This window comes from Amblyomma maculatum, chromosome 3 (assembly GCF_055883805.1).
Source record: "Amblyomma maculatum isolate TAMU_Amacu chromosome 3, ASM5588380v1, whole genome shotgun sequence".
In the NCBI taxonomy this organism is placed as follows: Eukaryota; Metazoa; Arthropoda; class Arachnida; order Ixodida; family Ixodidae; genus Amblyomma; species Amblyomma maculatum.
Genome location: NC_139346.1, coordinates 219,172,396 through 219,186,576, shown reverse-complemented (window position 1 = coordinate 219,186,576; position 14,181 = coordinate 219,172,396). Strand labels below are relative to the sequence as shown.

Below are 14,181 nucleotides of genomic sequence, written 5' to 3'. Positions count from 1 at the left end.
TAAATTATATGCAAATAAAATATCAAACACGCATGGCACAGGAACATTCAAAATCATCAATGCTGCAAGCTAAGCTGCGGTAAAGTGTAATCTATGAATGCAAGAAATGGTCAGTGCAATACCTAAGTGAACCATTTCCGAAACAGGTAAAGACGGGTTGGTGGCGGAAATTGTAGTGCGAAGGTTAACTTTTTCTATTTTGCAACTAAAGGAACGACTTATATCAGGCGATTTCACATATCTTTCCTTTCTCGGTCGTCGAAACCATTAGCCAAGAAATCTTGACAACTACGAGCACACTCAGTTTTTTTTTTTTTTTTTCGCGGCATGCGTCCTGTAAGTATTCCTTTAATCTTCAGTCATTTCCCGCCTGTGTACAACTTGAATGCGAATGACGCTGTATGAACAGTCACCTTTGCAGGTTTTCCTATTGCGCTTACCTCTGTGATGCTCGACGTGCTGCAGCATTTCCAGCAGATTGACTGCGTTGCCTTGATGGTCGACACCCATCGAGAAGCCCGACACATTCCAGGAGCTCGTTGCTCGGCCGAACGAATACATTTCGTGCCATCCTACATCAGAGGCGTTCACCACTGCCGATTCCACCCGAAACACCAGTAGCTCAACAGTTCAACACTCCGAGCGCAGGGCAATTCTCGCCTCGGAGCTTGCAAAGCCGCCACACTACACTCCTCAGATCTGACTGTACTGACGAGCTATCTTTCAAGACAATTTGACAGCATTGCTGTGCTGCAGCAAATCCTCGATCACTACTTGCAGACGACGAACGGCACGAAGACCACTCGTAAGCGTACCTCCCTCCATGGCCGCCGCCATTGCTGGGTTATTATAACCGCGCAGACCAATAATTTCTTAGCATGGGAAGAAAGGGTTTGAAATAAGAAAGCAGTTAGCGCCGTCACGCGGCCACACGCTTCTGCCCCCATTAGAGATTGTCTCAAACGTCCTTTATTTCATACGCGCTCATAATTTGCCTTTCTATTCCGTTTAAAAAGCCATACAAGGTGTATATAAAGTTATCCTTTTACTTTTAATAACAAGCTAAGAAACTACGGTAGGCTAACGGCTGCATAAATCAGCTTGCCTGTCGCCATAGTCTCATTAGCATAATTCGGGCACCTCGCCACTCGGCGAAATTATGGCGGCCAAACGTCAGCATTTTCGGTAATGGCGGCTCATCAGTTACGTCATGACGCGTCAATTTGACGTAACCTAAATATGCTTGCGTATCACGTGTTTCATGTGACATAGCTCCAGCCAATCAAATTTGAGCATCCGCTCCTTCCCAGTATGCCATTATTTTCATCACATTGGTTAATCGAGCGTAAGTGTTCTCCAAACCACCATCAATAACTTTGCTTCCACTCCAAAATCATTCGTATTTGTCATCCAGGCAACAAGAATAGCTCCGGTTGAAATCAATTTTCACGGCTACGTCATTTTGACGTAACCGCTAAAAGTGCTTGCCTCAACTGGTGGTTTCGCGCCACAAGTTTGAAGCACGTGACTCTTTTCAGAGCCAATCAGAAAGACAATATGGCGCCGCCAGGGGAAGGCGAATATCGAGGATCGGGCCCCCGGTCTCGGCGGCTTCGATGGAGGCGAAATGGAGTGGCGTCCGTGTGCTGTACGGTGTCAGTGCACGTTAAAGAACCTCAGGTGGTCAAAATTTCCGGAGTCCTCCACTACGGCGTCTCTCATAGCCTTAGTCGCTTTCGGGCGTTAAACTCCACATACCTTTATCAAATTGCGCGAGCTTCTTGATATCACTTCTTGACCCAGATTTCTTGTTTCTTTTGTAGAGCAGTGACAACAGATATAATCAGAAAAGAAAGTTGAAAGACACGCACAGAGTCACAAACTCAAGGCATTTATTTCTGCATAACTGGCAGACGGTGAAGTGAAATGTCTTTAAAAACATTTTAGGGCACATCAGCGCGGCCCCGCCGGGGTGGTGCAGTGGTAAGACGCCCGACTACTGTGCCGGAGTTCCCGGGTTCGAACCCGACCGCGGCGGCTGCGTTTCGATGGAGGCGAAACGTTGTGGCGTCGTGTGCTGTGCGATGTCAGCGCACGTTAAAGATCCCCAGGTGGTCGAAATTACTCCGTAGCCCTCCACTACGGCTCCTCTTTCTCTCTTTCCACTTTCATTCCCACCTTCCTCCCTTCCCTTACGGCGCGGTTCGGGTGTCCACAGAGCAAGTGTGACAGTTACTGCGCCTTTCCCTTCCTGTGAACCAATTTAACAATTTAACAATTTTAACATCAGCGCGCTTCCTATCACAAGGTTTCTCTTTCAAACGAGTGAGAGATTCAGGTTCTAGCATCCGAGGCAAAGGACAAAAAAGAGTAACCGAAGAAAAAGCTAACAAAGTGAGCCTTCACTCGTATGCTTGTTCTGTTGTGTATTGGCATTGCGATATTGCTGGAAACTGGAGCAAACTGAAATAGACATGTGTACGCGTACATTCCTCCACAGATGACAGTAAAATGAATCATTGCACTGACGCTATCTCACCTCACATTGCTAAAGAGGAGGACACACGTTTCCCTAGGAAAGGCTTTGAAAGTGAACTGGGTGAATTCTGTATTTTGCAGTAGTAGGTAGAGATGTTCGAAAAATGATAAAAAAGACAAGACTACGCGATTATGTGTCTTCAGATGTTGTCGTACGTCCTCGAAGGACCATCGCTTTGGCAGGTGACGACTTGAACGAAGAATACACCTCCCTCCTGCGGCAATGAAGAAAACGCGACAGAATAATATCAATGAAAGGTTTAGAGTCGATTCTCTCGCACATAATGCTTCAATCAAGAAACGGTTGTCCTGTTTTCATCATCTGCGCATATTTAACGAAGACACGTACGCATGAACAATGCAACCAGGCCGGTTGGGCGGGGGGGAGGGCACAGGCCCAAATGAGAATTGATGGGCCTCTGTTCTCGAATTCCGGCGTCCCAGTTTTTTCATACCCACCCAACGATATTCAACTTTTAAATCGGAAAGGGGAAGTAAATTGCACACGAACCACAATAAGCGAAGGCAGCTCCTTCCAGAACTGCAGATGCGGTATCATCTCCACACCTTGGGCTCCGTTGTTGCGGTTGATTAAGATGCCTCCCAAGAGGTACAACAGCAGGGCCACGAAGAACCTGCAGTGCAAAATGGCATCGCCATGCAGATTTCAGTAGGCTTCATGTATTTAGCAAGGCTACGATAGAAACCCACATCTTTGGGATCAGCATTCGTGTGCCCTAATTACTGAACCAGCAAGGCGAGGCCTCCCAAACGAGTCGACTCCAAAATTATAGAAAGCGAATTGAGGCAGGTCGATTAATCCTTGCTGTCTGGTCCTTGAATAATGTTACCATACAAAAATATGGCGGAGGGCAGCACCCGAGCGTTAAGTTGATTACCTAGGGGGTGTTAAGCAGCTAGTGAAACAGTGGTGGATAAACTTTTATGGCCCGAGAACGTACTACTATCTTAATAATATAGTATGTGGTGCTTCGCTTACTTATGGGACTGTAACAGAAAAAAAATTACAGCGTAAGATGTAGTACTCGGGTGTAAATATTGCAAATTGGCTTATAAGACAGGCAACACACAGTATCTTTCACACTTCTCGACCGACACTTGAACTGCGCCGTAAGGGAAGTGAGAAAGGTGGGAATGAAAGAGGAAAAAGATGCCGTAGTGGAAAGCTGCACAACGCGTACACGGACACCTCTGCGCTTCGTCTCAATCGAAACGCTTCCACCGGTGACTGCGTCGATCGCGTTTCGATTAGGGTGCCTGATATCGAGGCACCCTAGTTTCGATGGAGGCAGAACATAAATGCTCTATCGCGTCGTTTGAGCGTCGCCCTAGTTCAAACCGTCAAAGTTTGTACAACCTTGCTAAACCATTTAAATCCATGGTTTACAGAGTTTTCGCTCGTATAATGGTCCAAGCCATTCATAAACCCCACCATTGTTTTTATATTGATGTTCCCCGAAAAAGATATACCGTCAACTAATTTAGTAATTTAGCTAGTACAAGAAGAAAACTGTTGAGAACACATGGTTAACCCCAACGATATGTGAGCGCGACAGCGTGCGGGGATCTGAAACCCTGCGTGAAGCCCTTTGCAAACCCCGGTCGCAACTGTGGTGGTGGTGGTGGTGAAAACTTTATTTCCGTAAAGAGAGAGAAAAAAAAAGAAAGACATTTGTCAGACGATCAATGGGCTTCTTTTCGTTGGCTCCGTGATGTGGCCGTCAGACTGTGTCTTTCGGCGACTTCCAAAGCCCAGCTCACCGCGCGCAGTTGTACCACAGGTTCGGAGCTGGTCACCGCAGCCTCCCATTGTAGTGGGTTAGATAATAGCCATTCGGCTTTGGGGTTGGAGCTCAGGGCACATGTGTAAGATATGAGCTAGGTCGGCCTTTTTGGCATCGCAAAGCGTGCATTCGGGGGTGTACAGCCCTGGGTTGACCAGTGATAGTTTAAAAGGGTTAGGAAAGGTATCCGATTGGAGCTGCCTCCACGTCATTTGCTGGATTTTATTGAGGGATTTATCCGGCGCTGGGTATTATAGTCTGCTATTCCTGTAATACATGGTGATTTCTTGGTATGTTATCATGCGTTCCTTCACCCCTCGCAGGCACGATTGGTCCACTGCCCGGTTGACGAATCCTCGGGCTATATTGTGGGCCGCTTCGTTCCCCGGGTGGGACGAGTGCGCAGGGACCCAGATAATTTTAATCTGGCGAGGAGAGAAATGTGATTTTTTTTTAGGATTTTATATGCCGTTTCGTGAATTTTGCCTTTTCCAAAGTTACACACGGCCGTTTTTGAGTCGCTGAAAATAATTCTACAGGCAGTATTGGCGATTGCAATTGCTATCGCGGATTTCTCCGCTTCTTCCGCGCGTCTGCCGAGGACGGTAGCGGCGGCAGACGCTACCGTCTGGTCTACGATGGCGACCGTGAAGGCGTCCCGCTCTTCGTGTTCGGCCGCATCTACGTAGACTGCCTCCTCGCGGTTCCCATAATGCTTGTGAAGAGATTTGGCTGGCCTGTCTTCTCTCCTTGTGGTACTCCGGGTGCATATTTTTTGGGATCGCGTGCGTTACGAGGTGCTTGAATATATCTCGGGGTACGGATCTTTCGTTCGTTTTAGTTGTTTCGAAACATATTTTTAGTTCCCGGAGAATGTGTCTCCCTGTAGGTGTGTTGGACAACCTCTCGTATTGCCCGATCCTGCGCTTCGATTAGCTCTTCGAGCGTGTTAAGGATGCCCATTTTCAAGAGTTTCGTGGTTGGTGTGAATCTCGGCAGATGTAGGGCTGCCTTGTACGTTTGTCTTCTTAAGCAGTTGATCTTTTACTTTTCTGCTTTAGAAAGGTTTAGGTACGGAAGGGAGTAGATGAAGCGGCTTAGCACGAAGGCCTCAACCAGTCGTCTGAGGTCCGCCTCCTTCATTCCCGCATGCTTGTTGGCGATGCGTCGAATAAGATGATTCGTCTGGTTTACGCATGCCGTGAGTTTGTTGATTGTCGCTCTGTTTTTGCCATTGCTTTGAAGGTGCATGCCTAATAATCGAATCGTTTGGACTTCGGGGACTAATGTGTTGTGTACGTAGATCTCTATGGGGATAGGAGTTGTTTTGGCCGATCCTCTCGGTTTGTAACGCATGACCAAGAGCTCCGACTTTGTCGGAGAGCAGGACAGGCCTATCGCCTCCGCCCGCTCCGAGACAATGTCAGCTCCCGCTCGCAGCGTCTGCTCTATGTCGCCGTCACTCCCTCTAGTCGTCGATAGCGTGATGTCGTCAGCGTAGAGGGAGTGCGACAGGTTCGGAACTCGCTCTAGGAATCGAGTCATTGGTATGAGTGTGATATTAAAGAGCAAGGGTGAGAGCACCGATCCTTGCGGGGTGCCTTTGCTGCCCAGTTTGAAGGTGTCCGATCTGAGCGGCCCGAAGCGTATATCCGCCGTCCTATTGGATAGCAAGGCTTTGATATAGTTGTGGGTATACGCTCGCCTACGTCCAAGTCTGAAAGTGCTGCCGTTATGGCCTCGTGTTCGATATTGTCGAAAGCCTTAGTTAAGTCGAGGGTTAAGATTGCTCTCGTCCCATTGTTATACCCTTGGCTTACCACGTCCTCTGACTCGCCGGAGCATAATGTCCTGAGTGGAGAGATGTGGTCTGAAGCCTACCGTGGTGTTGGGGAAGAGTTCGTGTTTGTCCATATGGTGTTTGTATGCGGTTTAGGATGATGCGTTCTAGGAGTTTGCCTAGGCACGATGTGAGGGATATGGAACTCAGGTTTTGAATTTCCAGGCTCTTGCCCGGCTTTGGGATGAAGGTAACTTTCGCGTGCCTCCAGGAGGCCGGCAGTTCCCCTTTTTCCCAGCAGTTGTTGAAAAGTTTGGTGATTTCTTCGATCGAGGTGTTGTCGAGATTTTTAATTAGTTACCCCGTCAGCTCCCGGTGTTGAGGAAGTGCGCAGCTGGAGCAGCGCCGCCCTTACCTCCGCTACGGTGATCTCCTCGTCCATTTCTGGATTTGGCGACCCGTCGTATTTCGGGAGTTTTTTTGGCACGGACGTGACTAGGTACTTGTCTCTGAGCGATTCGAGGAGTTTGTCGTCCTCAAAAGGGTGTGCGTGTATGATTCGGCTAATGTTTTTGTTGTGCGTCGATTTGCAGTTCTCTGGGTCTAGGAGATGTCTAAGAAGGTGCCACGTGTCTTTGAGTCCGAGCTTGCTGCTTATTTGGTCGCACGTTTGGCCCCATTGTTGTTTAAGCAATTCTTGCGCATGTGATTCCATGTCTTAGGCGAGGTGCGCAATTTTAAGTTTTAAATGCCCATTATTCTTTTGTTTCATCCACTTCTTCTGGAGGCTTTTGTGCGCCTGCCACATGTGTAGTAGTCTGCTGTCCACAGACTGCGTTTCCGCCGTGACCGGTACTGCCTCGATCGCAGTTTCGACGTCTTTTTCTAGGTGTTTTAACCAATCTTCGAGGTTCTCTATTTTACCCGCTTCGTTTTGCGTTCGAACGAGTCGGAATTTATTCCAGTCTGTTATTTTGATTTCTTTCCTTCCCTTTTTCTTGGGCGACGTTGCCGGGATTGTAGTTTCGATAATGTAATGGTCGCTGCCTAGGCTACACGCGGTGTTTTTCCACTGCCCGTTTCCCACGTTCTTACAGAGCGTAAGATCCGGGCTAGTGTCAGCTTGCACGCTGTCGCCTATTCGTGTAGGTTGTAGCGTGTCGTTTAGCAGTGTTAGACCTTCGTCTTGAATGTGGTTCCAGATTGCTGTGCCTTTCTTGTTGTTAATTTTGTACCCCCAGGCCATGTGTCTGGCGTTGAAGTCACCCACAATAATCAGTGGTCTGCGTTTACTAATTTTAAGAGCTTTGCCTATGGCTTCCGTTACCGGGGGGTGTTGCCATTTCGGTGCACTATATACGTTTAAAATAAAGAGGCTCGCGTTTCCTCTTTTTGTCGGTATGAGTTCCACGAGGAGGCAGTCTGCGTCCGTCGCATTAATTTCGTGCTCAACGGCCGTTACGTTTCTATGGACCAAAACGGCTGCGCGCGAGTTTTCATAGGTTTTATAATTTCTGAGCTTCACTTTGGTGTTGGTTTCCTGAAGTGCGATGACGTCCGGGATTTCCGAGACGCTCATATTCTGGATGTGGAGCTGCAGGTTCTCCCGCTTTTGGCGGAAACCATTGTAGTTCCACTGCCATACTCTGATTTCCTTAAGGTTTCCCGCCATATTGGTGCTGTGCCTGAGCGTTAAAGGGGTTGGGTTCTGAAGTTGTTGAGGCTGCAATAATTTCCGCATGGTTCTTGAGTTGGGTTTGCATAGCAGCCACTGTAGCCTCCGTTTGGCTGAGTCGTGCTTCAAGGGAGTCCATGCGGTTGTTTAGCTGGGTGGAAAGTCCGCCTATCTGGCCTTTTATATCGGCTCTGTTATTCTCAGCGGTTTTCGTAATATTCTCTTCCAAGCTAGCGTTAGAGCTTTGTATGAGTTGAATTATGTCTTTGAGGGTGGGGTTCTCCGACTCAGTTGTCGTTTCCATGGTTCGCTTTTTAGCCGGGGGGCTGTTACGCTGTGGCGAAGTGGCTCGCGAAGACCTCGCGGATGCGGGTACCGAATTGCTTAGGTTAGCCCGTGGGGCATATTCTATCGGAGGGCTCGGAGTCTCCTTTTGTGGGGAGAGGGGTGGAGATTTCTTTTCTTTCTCGTTTGAAATCATCGTCCTAAGTTCACGATCGCCTCGTTTTGCCGGTGAATTATTGCCCTGAGCTCCGCCATTCCCCCTCTATCTTGGAAGTTGTGCTGCGGTTTCCGACTCACCTGTTTAGGAGGGCGCTCTTTGCTCTCGGCTCTCGGTAGGGGCGGGAATGAGTCGGATTGGCCTCGGCTCCTCCGGTTTCTCTCGTTGTTGGACTTTGATCTGCTCCGGGGCTCGCGTTGTCCCTGGCTGTGTTGAAGTGGTTGTTCGTGCAGCCGCGCGTCGTTGAAATCGGTGGCTGTTTTTTTTTCCTCGCGGGGGGTTAATTCCCGGGTCTCTCAAAACGCCCCTTGCATTTCTTCGTTCCAGTGAAGTGATCTCCGCTGCATAGAATGCATATCGGTGTGCAATCTGGTTCTTTTTTTGCCGGGTGCTCCTTACCGCAGCGGTTGCATAAGTTCATCCTTTCTCTCGGGCAAACGTCAGCCCTGTGGCCAGCTCGTCGGCAATTAAAACAGGCTTCCACTTTGGCTCGGATTTGCCTGGGCGCTCTTTTGGTCCCTGTGAAGATAATTAGCAGTGCCGATGTCTTGCCCTGCCGCCTGGCGTCGGCAATCTGGCGGTCCCTGTTCAGGTCTGTGATGTCCTTGAGGATTTCCTCGTGGGTTTGGTCGTCGAATGCGTTGTAGACGATTCCTTTGGCGGCTTCGTCCGGGGCCGCCGCGTAAGCGCTGACTTGGTACATTTGGTCTTGTATTTCCAAGTTCTGAAGGTTCACATACTTGCTGGCTCTCTCTCGCAACGGGGAGCTCTCGGTGAATGAATTATTAGTTCGATTTATGCGTACTTGGTCTTGCTTTCTGGCAGCGGCGAAGTCGACTTCGGAGCCCAGGCAGACCTTCTGCAGAAGGTTGTTGGCGGTTTCGGAGCGGAGGTCAAGTCCTCCTTTGGGTCTGAAAACCACTTTATAGTCCTCTGCCGGGAGGCGTGGAACCGGTTTCCTCTTTCATATTGGTCGACGCTTCGGGAAGAAGTCTCCAGCTTGACGGTCTTGCCGGGGCCGTCCTTGGGTGTTATATCAGACGCTGACGTAGCGTTTGTTTTCTTCGGGTGCACCCGGTCGTGGGCCTTGAAGGCGTGGGTTCATAAATCAGGGTTGTCATATTCTTCCGGAGGAAACTCCTCTCCTTGCAGGGTGTACTGCATCTCGCTCGGCTAGACGTAGACCGGCGGTGGGTTCCCTAGTCGTGCTAGGCCTAAAATAGGCCTGGCTCGGTCATATGCGGGTCGAGTGCAAAAGTACCCGAAAACGGGCTAAACTTGGTGGTTCCTCACAGGAAAGGTGACGGAAGGGTACTAGGCACCCTTACTGACCTCGGTAAGATGTTTCCGGGTCCATTAGGTCCGTATTTTCGCCCAATGATGCGCAAATCTCCGGAGCCCATGCGAAACACGTCCGCACTGCTCGGTGGCAGGATGGCGACCCTCGCAACTGTGAGTCCTTTCACTGCCGCTCGTTTTACCCTCAAGTCCCGCAGTATCACGTGATGGAAAGGGCCCATCTCATGCGAGCTGAACTTTCCACGTCACACATAATCTCCATTCACAGTCGTGCAACTGGCGCAGTGCCAACGTGAAGAAACCTTTACACACCCGTTATTTTCATGACATATGGTGCTTTGCCAACCCTATTATCTCCCTTTATCCTGCAGAAGAACGGAAATCTGAGCTAGTTGGTGCATTGCAAGATCAAAAAACAGCGCGGCTACTTGGGACAAACAGAGAGGAGAATAACGGACAAGCGCTTGTCCGTTATTCTCCTCTCTGTTTGTCCCAAGTAGCCGCGCTGTTTTTTTATCCTCCCTTTATCCATGGCATGAGTCTCCGTGTTGAAGATTAGCGCACTTGCTTTTGACACAGGGGATCCAAATCCGATACCCGCTTTCTACTTCTAATTAAGCATTTCTCTTTATCACGAAATTATTTTGATTCCTCACACTCCTATTGAACGTTTGTTATGACGCCAGACCCTAAAAACCCCCACACTTGTGATGCCAAGGTGAAATCTGATACTCGCTGTGAGTGGTTTTCTGCCAATCCGCATTTATTGCGAATCGTGAGAACAGCAATACTAACGCTATGGAGCTAATATCGCCTGAAAGAACTAGCGTTTACAAGGTTCGATCGTGCTTCTTTTTTCGTCCTTTTTTTCTGTTGTCTTATTTTTGTAACGGTGCTTGATAAGAAAGAGGGAACGAATTATAGTTTTCAGGAACAGAATTTGGCGGGAAAACGAAAGGATGTATGAGTCGCGTCTGTGGAGAGCTTGTTTCTTTAACTATGTTTGCTAAGTTTTTGTTTTGGAAACTAGAAAGTAAGTTTAATATAATTGCATTAATCTGCAGAAGTAGTAATTGTAATGCAATATGCCATTACTTTTGGGTGCAGTAATTATTATTGTAATTTAATCCTTTTTCAAAAGTAATATTGCTGTGTATGCTGCGTGCTATATTACATACTTGCATGTATATTGGTCCAAGCCGGCCAAAGATATGCCTGACAACGCGTTCTACAATTAAACGTACGTATAGTGAAGCACGAAGACTCATACTTTGCGGGGACACACACGAACATGGAGGAAGAAAAAAACTAGGAGGGAGCGCGCGCAGCCTCCGCAAGCCAACCTCCTCTGACGCCGCTCCCTTCTCTCTCTTGCGCGCAATGATTCTTGGGAATTTAGCCAACATAGTTGCCAGACTCAGAAGCAGCAGGGTACATGGTATTTTCTAGTGACTTTGGATGTCCCCGCGGAAAGCCTACAGGAGTGGTCTGCCGAAAGTTGCGCGTCGCGTCGTAACACATAAGTTACTTTGTTTACAATTGTTGCATTGTACTGCGTGTTTATAGACACATTAGTGAGAACTGCAGGTGGCCTTTTCATGTTTGGTTTCGTTAGGGAGACTACGAATTCGACATAACGTTGCATGCCCGGGGAACTGGCTTCAGCGTAACAATGTGTATTTGAGGTCGGCATTTCCTAAATGAATCAAACGATTTTCGTCTCGAACAAAACATGCACCTGCCCTGACAAACAAACATTTCATTTCTCGAGGAGTGCGCATAACAGCTAGGATGCTCACCGTTGGAGCGACAGCCCCGAGAGGTATATCCGTGTAGTTCTTGCATCCCGGCACGCAGCATTTCATATGACAGTACTTTTTGTTGGGCTAGTTGGTTTGATTCCGTGCTTGCGGGACTCAGCGCACAAAGACAGAGCACAAGAACACAGCGAACGACAGGACGAAGCGATGATCAGCGCTTCGTCCCCTCGTCCTTCTTGTTCTCGCGTGCTTCGTCTGATCGCCGAGCACCGCAAGCATTTCATATGGCGCAGCTGAGAGAACCCAGCCATACTTCGCGAAATAGACGGGCGCACTGCGCGGCGGCGGCAGCCCCCACGGGATCAGCCCGTCTAAAAGTCCAAAGTTCCATCTACCGCCTGCTCGCAGCGCGCGCCTTAGGTTTCTAGTGCAGGCGTCGCGTAGCGAATGCCACGCGAAGGCATTCCTTCAGAGCAAAGCGTGCGAAACCGCTACCGAAACCAGCTACCGGCTACCGCTTGCCGTATCACGTGACGGCTAATTTCCCATGATTCTTTCCGTTATATTTTTTTATGACTAGGCTTCACTTTTCCGCCGCGGCGCTCCCTCCTACTTTTTTTCTTCCTCCATGCACACGAATCCCCTGCCCCCCCTTATAAAGGTCGCGCGTCATTGACACGCGTGTTTACGCGCGCTGCAAGTGACGACCGCGAGGAGAGGGCACACTGGGCACCCCTCACAGCCTCTCCCAGTACCTCCCAGACCTGTCTCCCGCAGCGACACCGCGCACTGCGCGGGTACCTTCCATCATCTGAAAAGCGGCCCTCCGCTCCCAGTGCATTTCGCGGCGCGGTCGACACACTGCCCAATATTCTAGAGGACTATAGCGCGGTTTTCCCTCTCTCCTCCCGGTCTACGCGGGACGCGTATTTGGGCTCGGTACGGTGGCTCCGACAGAAGAACAAAGAAAGCGGACTGCCGGCGTACCACCTCTCCCCCGGCCCGAGGCGAGGGACGCGTCTGTCGCGACTCCTTCCCTGGGCGTCTTTCGACAGTTGAGCTAGTTGATCTTGCACGAGCACGGTTGTATTTTCCGTCGGGGAGACCGGGGAACCAAAGCTGGAGTTTGCTCCGCTACGCCAACGCTCGGTTTCTAGCGGAGCAGAGAGGAACTACAAAACCTACGCCACGGCACGGCCGGTCTTGAGGGAGAGGGGAGAAAACCTCGGCCAGGGGGCGCTGCGCCGCTATGTGCGTCAGCGCCCTCCATGGAGATCCCGTCAAAACCTACGCGCAGTGCGGTTTGCTCCGCGACGCCAGCGCTCGGTTTCCAGCGGAGCGGAGAGGAACTACAAAACCTACGCGCATCCGCGCCCGCGCTGCGCGTGGCTGTCTGCGGAGTCTGCGCAGCCCGCTCGCTCGGGAGCGCGTGCTACGTTCAGCCGCGCGTGCACGCGGAGCGGGAGAAGGAGAGTGAGGACGAGGGGGGTTGGTGGCGCGTTCTCGCGCGCAAAGCCGGCGCTCTTTGCCAGTGGGATTTCTTAATTTTGCTTTTTTCTGTGCCCCGGCTGACATAGAGGCTGGCTGGAGGCATGTTTATTATCGGTGCTTTTGAAAGCAAGGAATTATGATTAATTGATCGCCGGACATTGTTTTCAAAGAGCGCTTGTTGGCAGGCTCAGACATACATACATAAAAAAAATGAACTCAAATTCGCTGCTTGAAGGCGGCAGGCAAACGACAGGTATATTGAAGGACTTGAGGCGGCACCTCTTGATGCCTCTGTCCATGTTCACAGAATGAAGGGTCCAGCCTTCGAGTGCTCCTTCCTTTCCCTTTGTGACTGGTCACTTGAAAGGGGCCTATTCAGCTCTTTGGGGACAAACGTTTTAGGCAGTGCTGCCGGCGCCGTGGGGCCTGTTTTCGGCGCGTTTAGGATGCGTTCCCTACAAAGGCACAAAGCATGCCGCCTTACCCTTTGGTTCCTGCCGACACCGGCCAGGGGAAGTTCACTGCTGCGGCGCTGCCATCCGAAATCAATGACCTAGCTACCGTTAACGATGTGGGGTTTCTTAACGACCTGGGTCATTCCCCAGAAGCCGAGGCATGCCATTTTTGCGGCAGTTTCCTCTCCACGAGACGAACAGCGAGGAAATGTCTGACGACTTTCCATGCAGACGGGGACATCTCTCCACGGAAATCTTTGTCTTCTTAATTCCACTGTTACGCTGCGCAATTCCTAGTTCAGTTATCTCCTATAGCGAACGCGCAGTTTTGAGCTCCCGAAGCAGGATCGCGTATGAGGATAGGATGATTGACGTAAAGTGATCGCATTAATGACGAATATCTGTTTCTTGAGGCCGACCGGGTTCCACGATGGCTGCTTCAGCACCGCCAGTTAGAGAAGTACGACACACGAACGGTACGAGATATCCCCCCCCCCCAAAAAAAAAGAAAAAAAAGAAAGGCCCACAACCATCCCGTTACCGTTTCCACACAAGCTTCGCGAAAAAAATGCGCCGTCATTATATTCCTTCTAGTTCTTTTCTTTCTTTCTTCTTCCCCCCTCATTGTTAGAGCGCGACGGTGGCCACAATGCGGCCGGAGGAGGAGAGAAACAACCGAGCGCGCGCGCGCAAACACGTGCTAGAAAGCAGCGCGGAGCAGACGACAACATGCTTTTCTATGCGGCGGCTAGCAGACGATGCTGTCGTCTGCTCCGCGCTGCTCTCCAGCACGTGTTTGCGCGCGCGCGCTCGGTTGTTTCTCTCCTCCTCCGGCCGCATTCTGGCCGCCGTCGCGCTCCAACAAAGGGGGCAAGA

The 14,181-nt window shown here is 50.1% G+C and overlaps 1 protein-coding gene across 1 annotated transcript in view; it reads right to left on the bottom strand.

Moving 5' to 3' along the window:
- Positions 1-2,289: 2,289 nt before the first annotated feature.
- Positions 2,290-14,181, bottom strand: part of LOC146197739 (cation-dependent mannose-6-phosphate receptor-like) — an 80,640-nt gene continuing 68,748 nt past the window's right edge. Inside the window, exons 5-6 of the mRNA XM_084596511.1 lie at positions 3,050-3,173; positions 2,290-2,753 (exon numbers count right to left, since the gene is read on the bottom strand). Of these exons, the coding sequence (XP_084452637.1) occupies positions 2,679-2,753; positions 3,050-3,173 (199 nt within the window). The 3' untranslated portion in view covers positions 2,290-2,678. The remainder of the gene's footprint in view (positions 2,754-3,049; positions 3,174-14,181) is intronic.